Here is an 11,536-nt window from a genome sequence, read left to right as displayed (position 1 = left end):
TAGTAAAGTGAAGAAACTTTGGTAATAATATGACTGATCATTCTGCTTCTCCCCCTCCAAATGCATGTGCCCTACCCCTTATTTTATATTCAGGCTTCAAATATCACCTTCTCTAAACAAAATAGTCTATCTTAAGCGCATATCTGCGTTGATGTTTTACCAAAATGATTTGCTATGGAATTTGAGAATAAAACTGTACTTATTGACTTCCACGCGCAATTGAATTTCAAACGATATTTTTCTTCTCAACCGACCACAATTTGTCATCCTACATCTGCAGAACATGTTCTAGCCATCTCAACCTCTTTTTCATTGTAACCCTAGAAAGCGGGATGGAAACCAACCGGACAAACCAAGATTTTGCCCCGGGACCAAGAGAGGTTAGAACCGCCATTGAATGCGGATCAATCAAATTTAGTCGCTCTTTTTCTTGCCATCATTTGTAGCTGCAGAAGTTTCGTTACTGATCTACTTGACAACGGATAGATTTTTAGTATATCCCTTGAAAAATCAATCTTCATTTCATGAAAATGAATTTCCTTTTCATAATTTGCTACCAATCGTATTAAAATATTTTTGTAGTTTCTGATGATGAAGGAAGGAGAACTGGTACAAACTAAGCCACAAGCGGGACTATCCTTCTCTAGGTTCAGCTTAATTTTGCAGATTAATATTACAAATTCGACCAGTACAACAGATTCCCCAAGATTAAGCAGTCTTCACACCCGTCCTGAATAATAATACTAAAATAAAAATATCACCAAAAACTTTAGGTAGCGCACAATCACACAAAAGACGGTTGGACCACTGAAAATTGAAAACAATGACTTGAGCAAATGAGTGTGTAATAGGACTGAAAAAGCTGCATTTCGGGCAAGATTTAAATTTCGGTTCAAGCCCCGTCTTAATTGGTGTGATAAGGGTCACAAGCTTTCTATACGTTAGAGAGCTGTTACAGATATCGTGGAGAACAGATTTTATCAGGTCTTAATTCATGTATATGGCGATTAGAAGAAACCGCATTCTACCCCTAGCAGTTCTTAACCTGTAACAGGGAACTGCTTCAATACGAAGATGAAGAAGAAAAATGAAACTGTTCTACTTTAGCGTTATTAATCTTATCCTCATTATTGACGGATCGTTACAACCGTTTTTGGGCAATTATGACAAGTCACCACACAAATTAAGACAATGCTTCATAACGACCTCACTACTGCATATGGTGTGAACGTGAGATAAGCAGTGAAGAAAATTTAGTAATGAAGGATGTTTCAAATATGGACCATAAACGAGTTTAAAGCACCTGTAAAGATTTACACTCAGACTTTTCCTCCTTGACATGATAACATTGATCACTAGGTGTTACTACAACAGTTTTAAAAAGTATTCCGAAAAGTAAAAAACGGAATACATTTACGTGGGATCACGCCAAATGGCCATAAGGCCAATGTAAAAATTATATAATATATCCAAGATTCTATGTCTCGAAAAATTTAGACCATTATAAGTACTTCAAGGATTAGAACAAAGTATAAAATATAATATTCTTCAAACTAAAGAGGGACGCATGTTCTGAACTCATACATAAAATAACACGTAAACGTTTGTCTTTCTTATCTAATTTGCTCCTCAATAAAATCTAATGAAAAATGTTCATTTGGCATAATACCACAAATTTTTTTTTCATTGTAATCGTCTTTTATTTGCACATCCTACCAAAGGTAACAGCAAGCATTAACCCCAATCTTAGTATTAATCTCAAGTATTAACCCCAAATTCATTTGATTAGACTTAGATGTTAAGACAAACTACCAGGCTCTTTAGCATTTGATCTCCCATACTCTTTAGAGGAAGTCAGCATAGCTACGGCTATGGAAAGCATTCTATACTAGCTGATCAGGTGCCCTCTTCTCGCCTATGGTCCAAAGCTGTTACGATTTCTTGACGGAAGATTTCTGGTTTATTCATGACAAATTTTGTAAAAAAATTGAAAGAAATCTTCAAAGACATAAGCATAACCCTATAGTAAGCCTGTGAGCCTGGCATAAATCTGTAGTTTCAACCCCCAAATTTGAAATGGTTTGATTCTTTTAATAAGCAGCCTTTTCAGATATTAATGATACACACCTACAGTCTCCGTTTAATTAATATGCGCCAGAAGATGTAAGGGTTAGCCCTTGTTGCTCATAAAATGGTAGGAATACTCGGGAAAGGGTTGTTTTAACATCACAGCATATACTTTAAGCCATAATACAAGTAATGTCGCTCCTCACAGATAGTATTACTCTACCTACTCGTAGATCACTAATTTGGTGATTTCTTTTTTCCAAAGTGATATTTTTTCTATAGATATTTCTATTGACTTTTATAGAGGTTTCCTCGATGTCTAGTTAATATTTATTTTTTATTTTTTTTAGTCTTTGTATGTGCTGTTCAGTTTCAAAAAGTAAAAAAAGTATTATTAAAAACCATAAAAGATTCGCATCAGGGAGGTAAAGTCCGTCAGGAAAACTTTATAAAAGGTTCATTGGTGAAAAGAAGGCAGGAGGCGGAGCCAATTTGACCACATTATATTCCATATTAACAAGCATAATTATTACTTAACACCTCTTCCCCAGATTTTACCCGAATTGTTCGTAAAGTTGTGGCTTAGGACTTGCGAGAAAAAGTTGGTTTATATGATATATAAAAATGTGTTTTAAAAAATGTAACAAAAAACTACTTCAATTAAGTCTCGGTTTTTGTGAACAACGATTATCACGCTTTTTTTCTATGGGACTAGCGTACTCGCATGTCTACATAAAATAACCTTTTCATAGTATAAGCAAATATAGTAAAAGAATGATTGAAGATAACTGTGTATTATTGTACAGGGTTCATTTCCTCTTTTTTCTTAATGAGTCGAAATTCTGCAAAAAAGGTTAAATTTGTTAATTATTGAACAGGTAAACTGTTCAAACAAAAATGAACAGGTAAACTGGATTTACTTTAAGCATCACGAATATGGCCTTTTATCATTTCCATAATCTATAACCTGGTTATTTCTAGCATATTGTAAAAAAACTTACCGTAGAAAACATTTCCAATATGCTAAAATTCGGAACTACCATAAAATCAAAACATATTTAATATTCTATAAAAAAATACCAATTTATTTGAGAACGAATCAAGAAATCGTAACGCATCATTTAAGAAGAAATAGCAGAAATCCGAACGCAGCCCTTCAACACAGTGAAAACCACGAAAAAGAAGAAAAACGTCGAACATTACAAATTTCAAGTAACAATACATATCATCACTATACAATTAACAGCTATTTACACTAAATATCTGTACAGAAATAAATTAACATAACCAGATTTCTGGTTCTTTTTTCACTAATTTGAACATATCTCATAACTATAATACACTTTTTACACGATAAACATTACGGGGGGAGTGGACGCAAATATTGGGATTATTATACAGTTGCAATAATCACTAACAAATGGGCTAGTTCACTAATCCGATGTAGTAAATCGGGTGCGATTCGTGATAAATTTTCATTTCCAAATTCACAAGATGGAAACACATGGACGACGAAAGCCGCCTTAAAAAAAAAAAAAAATAGATATGATGATAGTACAAAAAAAAAATAAGACCATTGACGAAACAACACATTTTCGAAAACACTGAACCTTCTAAATTTTTTGAGAACCAGAAAAGATCAGAGAAAAAGGATTGGACGAATCAATAGAACTTGTTTAGCTTGAAGAGCTATGTTGTAGATACAACTTAAAAATAGTCACATGACGTCTATTGAATTATCTTACCAAATAAAATAGCATTCAAACCTAAAATAATAAATAAATCAATGAAGATTTAACATATTTTAGAAAAAGTAAAACTTTCAAATTACCTTTCTACGTTTCTGAACTTCTAAAAGTTACATAATGGCCTTTTGAGTCAAATTAAAAAAAAAAAAAAAGAGATAAAAATTCAAAAATAACAAAAAGACCAATGAGGATGTAACACGTTTTGGAAGGACTACACCAATCGATAGAACTTGTTCAGTTTGTGCAGGCAAGCAGTACATCTAACTTAGAAAAATGTCAAATAACACCAACAAATTATCCCAGCCTAAGTATTTATACATATATAAAAACATTTTTTTATTCTCTGGGCCCCTCTTAGTTCTATTTATACCTGAAAAACTCCTGAAAGGTTTTTCTTTCATAATATTTCTCTAATATACCTGAAATTTCATAACATTTTACTTGGGCTATTTGAAAATGATATTTTCAGGCAAATACCGTATTTTTGTCAGCGTTGTCAGGTTGAACTGTGAAAATCAATTAGCAAAACTAATTAGTTAAACTTGACAACGCTTATTATCCATAAAAATTCAAACGTTAACAGTCTGTTGATTCCCAGAAACACAAATAGTTTCCAAGACCACACTGCCTTTCCGTCAATTACAAATAACAGTTCAAATAGGGATAAATCCTTTTAGTAGACAGTGAAAAACCATGACAAAAAGCTGAATATTTTGATCATATACAGTGACAGTACATCTGCTGATGACGGCCACTGTATATGTGATCGAAATATTCAGAGTTTTATCATTTTTTTCACTGTCTACTAAAAGTATTTATCCCTATTCAAACTGTTATTTGATTCCCTGATATAGCTGACCCCTCGTAGGTGTTAGTACGAGGAGTTAGCCCTTCTGAACTAGCCCTTATGGCTAGTTCAAAATCCGCCACAACTTAACCTGAAAGGTCTAATTTTATAATGGAAGCTGTTCTTAAAATATTGCTTTGTAAGCCTTTTGACAATCTACATACTCAAAGTTCGTTTTCATTTAGTTCAACATAAGCCAATATACTCAATGAAAGCTTCACCTTAATACCCTTGGCTCGTGTAGTAGCGATGATTATAGTAATAATAGTATCGTTAGTAGCAGTATGCACATAGTACCTTTGGTTTTCTTCAACATCCCAATCAACACACACTAAAAGTTTCAACTTAATACCATCAGCTGTTTTTGTTGCATTGCTGATACGTCCTCTTGACAATCTACATGAGCAGTGTTTCAATTTAGTTCAATACAGTTGGAATATTCCCGATAGATTTTGCTTTAATAGCCTTAACTATACTAGCAGTAGTAGTAGTACTTGTGAAAATAGTAGTAGCTAAACCTTTTTAATCTGTTTGGTGCCATATCTTTAAAACTTACTTTTGCTAGATTTTCAACTATGTATCTGTTGTTGTTGTCGTTTTTTTTTTTTAATTTGGCTCTGCAAAAAACTGCATAACTGCACATGGAGCACACGGCTTTTCAATCCGGAAGAACTTTTCTTAACCACAAATTTTTTCTAAGAAGTAACTTAGGAATGCCATTTGTATCCTGAACAGTGGGTTCTTCAAAGCTTGAAGAGTGCAATCATTGGCATGAGCTGGGTCCTGAAGAGCCACGATTTCGCGATATAACGTCAAAGCATTCCGATCTCCTAAAACTCGATTAGCGCACATTTTCAACGATAACCATCGCCTCTGCAATGGTGTTAAGATGTTATGTAGGTCTACAATCGTAAAAACTGAAACTTCTCAAAACCCAATCACCTTTTTGTGCTAAAACTGAAGTGTACATATACAGTCCTACAAAGGTCCTCTAGTTGCTTTAGTAGCTGTTTACGGGAGTACGACGCAACAAGATGAATGACATGGTTACTACATTTGATACAAGTTACCCAGGGATATTCAGTTCTAATTCTGCTTACTACTGAGTTTTCTGATCCAAACACAGCGTTGCAAGTATCCAACTGCAGTCAGGTTTTGTAAAAAATCAAGTGTCTGATTTTTCCTAATTTTTAAAGACATAGAATTGTATAAATTTTTACATTGCATAAATTCAAAAATCAGATTCCATTTTTACTGTCACTGCTATTTTTAACTTATGAATCTAGAAAAATAAAATATAAAAACAAGTCGTTAAAATATAGTCAGTAAAAGTTGAAATTTGTAGGGGGCGCTGAGCTCGGCTGTCACAATAAACTTAAAAAATCTTATTGAACAGTTTGTTAAATGTAAACTTATAGCAGATACTCGAAACAACTGATCGATTGGGTTAATCAACTTCCTAGTACCAAGTTTGGTTTTCAAGATTACATAAGTGTCTGGTTTGTCAAAAATGCATTAAACCTTTCGTTTCTCACCAGGAGAAACAGTTAAACTTCCGTTTTTACATTAATATTGGTTTTGTTGTTTCTTGGTGGTCTAAAGAAAACACTCATTGCAAACAAATGGCCATTAATAACAGCCGATACAGTCTGAAACGCATTTTCGGTTTTCAACTCCATTTATGCTGCGTAACACAGCATCTTTTGAATTATCAAATGCTGTATTATGAATGAAAATTACTAATTTTGGTGATTAAAAAAGAAACCATTCCGTGAGCTTTCGTTTACAAAAAATTCGTTTACAAAAAAGAAGAAGAGGCTTCTCTTCTTCTTCTTCTGATATCTCTGGTCTTCGTAAACATACCTCATATATAGCAAAATATCAACTTTTCAGGAGAATACACTAACTTTAGGACTTTTCTATCGAACTTTTCTAAGGTCTTTTCTAAGGAAAGTATACTATCCAAAGATCCTATTGCATCAAAATTAAAAACAATTAAAAAATTGCTTCAAAATTTATTAGATACTATTTCAATTTTAAGTAAAAATTATTTAATCGATCAATTAAATTAATCAAAATTTAATCAATTCAATTTAAAGATTCAAAGATTTAAAAAATAAGCTTAAAATTAAATAAAACAATCAAAAAGATAAAATTTAAATAAAACTAACTAAAAATCAAAAATGTAATTAAAATACATATATACTTTTGAATCTATCCCTGTAAAAACTCTACAGACACTCATCAAATTCAAATTCACTTAATTCGAAAACAAGACATAGCTCTCGTGGGCAAAGCCCAAAAATGATGTCTCTTAGTCATAAATAGCAAAATAAAGCTGTCTGATAAAACTTCGTCAGGATAAATAAATTAAAGGATAAAAACACTTGAGAATAAAGTTATATGATAAAAATTCTTTAGGATAAAATAAACTGAACGCTAAACGCATTAGAAATAATTATAATACTTCACAAAACTCGGCACAAAGCCTTTACCGTGCTTTCATGTGTTATAATGAAATGGTTTTGGAACATACCAAACCACTTCCCTGGGGGGAAGGGTTCTTATAAGGACAAAAAGCGGGGGACGAATCCTCCACCCAATCCTATGATATAAAATAGGTTAAGAGTAGAACATATTTGCCGAAGACAAATTAAAAGAAAGAACCAAACATTGGATAATTTGTCTATCTTTTCGAAACAAACTTTTTTTTTACAAAAAAAAACAAAATTAACTAATTTCAAATTTCAACATCGAAAGGCGTGGCCGAGGCCGTTGATTTTTGAATTATCAACTAGATGGGAATGATAAAAGACTTGAGAGCCATGGCTAATTAGGGTAAAGCCAAGACAGATAGTCTCTGCGAGAGTAAAGATAGCTTAACTTTTTCAGAGTTGTATAAAAATGATTAAATTCACTTGTTGATGATAATTACAATTAAAGTCTGCTGGGTTTTATATTTGGCCCTTCTTCCTGTTTTCTTCTTGCTCAATTACTTATTAATTATTATTACTGTTATTTTACAGTAAATTACCGCTTATTACTTTTTTTCCTTCTCTTTCTTCCTTCAATCACTTAAACTTTCTAATGGGGCTTCTCAATCAAGAAATTTAGTATGAAACGATATATTACCTGCTGTGATCCGGGTCCTGCAATGTTGACAATTCCAGCAGCTTGCTTACATTGTAAATAAGTAATAAATCCACTTTTCAAATTGTTTGATTGTTGCAAGACATCCATATGATCTCTTCCACAGGGTAATGCTAGCAAGATACAATGCTCGGCTTCCATCTTTAAAACAAATTATTAACTATGAGTAACATACAGATATATCATATAAAACCTTGTTGAAAATATTAGTCAATTAATTTTAATTAAAAATAATATCTCCAAGAGCACTTAAGTATTTTTTAGAGCAACGGTTTGACTCAGCTAGCAAAAAAAGTAACTTTCTTCCCGTTTATAGGAAATTTTCTCCTTTTTTGCCACATAACTTAAAAATGTGTAAGTTTTCTGAGGGGACTGCGGTCTCCCCAAACCTCGTCAGGTGACATCCTTTTGAAGAGTAATCCAAAAATGGGAATGTGATTATTTGAAAATTTATTATTTTAGGACCCAATCAGCCAATTTATCATAAAAGACCATCAAAGATTTTTCTCCTGGTTTTTTAACATTTTAACGAGTTTTCAAAAAAAAAAAATTCTCAGGAATCTATGGAGGATTTCAGGGTTCTCCCTTTTGGGGTTTCCCATAGCAAGTAAAAGATCCTCGCTGTTATACCTAAAGGACGTATCTGAGAACTTCAAACTTCTAAACTAATTCACAAAAACCAATTGCTGAGCCGCATTCAAAGGGAGGATCGGCAGGGCAACGTATGTTTAATGTCAATTCGATCTTTTGTATCTACATTACTGTGCTTATCTTTCCCTTGAAAGAAACACATAGCAGAACAATGTATGATCAATGCCCATTCGATCTTCTGTATCTACACTACTATGCTGATCTTCCCTTTGAATGCAACGCATCGCAGGGCAACGTACGTTCAACGCCAATTCGATTCTCATTACTATGCTGATCTTCCCTTTGAATGTAACACATCGCAGGGCAACGTACGTTCAACGCCAATGCGATTCTCGTTATCTACATTACTCTGCTGATCTTCTCCTTGAAAGCAACGAATCGACAGGGGAGTGTATGTTCAATGCCAATTCGGTCCTCTTTATCCACAGTACTCTGCTGATCTCCCCTTTGAAGCAACGTATCGACAGGACAACGTATGTTCAATACCAATTCGATCCTCAGTATCGAAATTACCCTTATATTCCTTTGAAAGCCACCTATCGCAGGGCAACGTATGTTCAATGCCGATTCGATCTTCTTTATCTACATTACTCTGCTGATCTTCCTTTTCAAGGAGGCGTAGCAAAAAAAAAAAAATTGGCAAGTACCTCAGAAGCGAAAAATGCCAGATACGAACTTAAGTGTAACAACAAAGAAATATATGTGTGAAACATTTTGGATAAGCTGTTCGGAAGATTCATTCTTCAGGCAAGGTTTAGGCCTCAATTAGTATGCATGATTCCTAAACCGTCGCTTTATTGAGAAAAATCCTGTCAACACATCGTCACTGTCACGCCTAGAGGTTGCATGGGACATTTTTCCCAATTCTGAGAGAACTGTAAGAAACCTGTGGCTAAACTATTTACAAAGTGAGGATCAGCGAAGTGACGTAGAGTAGGAGGATCAAAGCATGATTAGAGACACATTGTCCAGTTTAATCCTCCCTTGAAAAAACAGCTAAGCAAACAGGTTTTAGAAATATCTCAGAAGCGTGTCAATGTTCAATATAACCTTTAGGCGTGACAGCGACAATCTACACATTGCGGAAATTTGTTTAATTCAATTTAGTGCCCAGGTTAGTCTGCAGTGAATAATATTTCAGTCACTCTAGTACATAATTTCATAGCAAATATATGACCGTTCATCTTGATATTGGAAGCATATGTAGACTGGTATGCCCTAAATTCATAATGCTTCAGTTTACCAAAACGGACATCCTGTAGAAGGAGGATTAGGCTAGTTTCCCACCCTCCCTCCTACTACTAAAGCTAAGATTCACTAGAGCACCAAGGCCCCTGAAGCCATAAGGACACAAGGACCTTCTACACCCTTCAGAAGCTGCAGTGATTTTAGGCCATTCACTTAACATCTAATATAATAATGAATAAATAAAGGAAATTAATGAAGATAGAAAGACTACGGTGCTCTCCACTAAATGTAAACACCGACTTCTTTCTCTACTTCAAAACAATCAATTATGACATTTTCGGCCGAGGAAATCTCCACTATTAACCCTAAATTTAGGAATACTTTCCTTTAGAAAAATCATTTTTTTTCTAATTTTTATTAGAAAAATTTATAAATTTTTATTTTCCCTCCAAGTATATCTTAATCTAGCATGCCTTTTTTTCTTATTAGATTCCACGTATTTGAATTGATGAATTTGGATGAATAGACCCTCGAAACGTAAATACTTCCATGTTAAAAAAAAATAACAATGATATTCTTCCCCTTGCATATGTAGAATAAAGAAAATTCCCTCAACAAAGACTTTAATGAAAAAGAATTCCTTAGCTAGAAAACTCGGGAAAATAACCAACAATTTATTCTTACTTCGTGCTTATTTTTATTGTTCTAATGAACATAAGTTTTGAAGTTAAGCCCAAACAGATGTGGATTAAGCTGAAAACAAAATGAAAATATGTCTGATTTAAACAACTTTTTTTTTAATAAACTGAATTTAAGAAAAAAAACATTATTTTAGTTAGTTTTTTACGCAGCGTTGTCTTAGAAAAAAAAAATTATAATTCGAAACCAAGCAAAACAAAACCAAATTTTGCTCCTTAAATAAAGTCTAAAAACCATATAAATAATATCTATTCCAATAATAATAATGTAAAAAACACTTCCAAATGATGCTGAAGAAAATAATGCGATCAGTTTTTAGTCTTAAAATTACTCACTTCATATACTTAAGCCTAAAAAAAAAATCAAAGAGGATAAACTAACCTGCATCTTCCTAGCAACACCCTCTAGCTGTGTTTGTTCCAATCGCATTCGCTGTGATATCCTCAGAGGTAAAGTGGAGCCATCTGGTTGCCGCGGCAGAGATCCACGAGCGACACTGGCATTACCACTAATGAAATGCATCTGAACTGCCGCTTGGTCATTTTTAAGAGCTAATAATCCTTGCCACATTACTGGATATCGCTGTTAAAATATGTTTAATATTAGACTTGCAAGCCCTGAGAGATTTAGAAGGGTCAGATGAATGTCCATGGACTAGTCTAATCCTCAAATGGATTTTAATCCTTTTCAGTTCAGATCCTTCAGTCTAAATCTGCTATACCAATTCCTAAGACCCTGCCACTACCTGATGACGACATAGTCAGTGGAGATACCGGCTTACAATCAATATTTTTAGGCATGAAATCTATTTTTATTGCAACATATTGACCAGAATTTTGTTCTGGACGTCATTAAAGGGGTTAAACGTCATAACTGGGTTTAACGTCATTAAAGGGGTTAAACGTCATTGTTCTGGACATCATTAAAGGGGTTAAACCGTCATTTCCAGGAGTGGGGTGGAGGGGCAGCATCTCAAATCCTTGGAATTAATTTGCATGTAAAAGAGCATTAATATCGCAGCGATTACGCCATTTCCATCCATTTTTTACCATTCCTCGTTCTTTCGATCTGTTCATCACTTTTCATATTTGCTAATATCAATTTACTTCGCATTATTACATTCGTCAATATCAGGTAAAAAATATTTGTAGCTATGTTTTTAGCAATCAATTTGGAGAATACTCCT

General features: G+C 33.7%; 1 protein-coding gene across 2 annotated transcripts in view; it reads right to left on the bottom strand.

Moving 5' to 3' along the window:
- Window positions 1-1,892: 1,892 nt before the first annotated feature.
- LOC148949527 (uncharacterized) overlaps window positions 1,893-11,536 on the bottom strand; it is a 117,009-nt gene continuing 107,365 nt past the window's right edge. For both annotated transcript variants that reach the window (XM_089093543.1, XM_089093544.1), the window contains 3 exons: window positions 10,732-10,932; window positions 7,795-7,953; window positions 1,893-3,589 (listed from right to left, as the gene is read on the bottom strand). In XM_089093543.1, coding sequence (XP_088949669.1) covers window positions 3,461-3,589; window positions 7,795-7,953; window positions 10,732-10,932 — 489 coding nt within the window. In that variant the 3' untranslated portion in view covers window positions 1,893-3,460. The remainder of the gene's footprint in view (window positions 3,590-7,794; window positions 7,954-10,731; window positions 10,933-11,536) is intronic.

This window comes from Artemia sp. Qi Xiang Cuo, chromosome 8 (assembly GCF_049724085.1).
Source record: "Artemia sp. Qi Xiang Cuo chromosome 8, ASM4972408v1, whole genome shotgun sequence".
NCBI lineage: Eukaryota > Metazoa > Arthropoda > Branchiopoda > Anostraca > Artemiidae > Artemia > Artemia sp. Qi Xiang Cuo.
The sequence above is the reverse complement of the archived record's forward strand: the minus strand, read 5'-3'. Positions and strand labels throughout refer to the sequence as shown.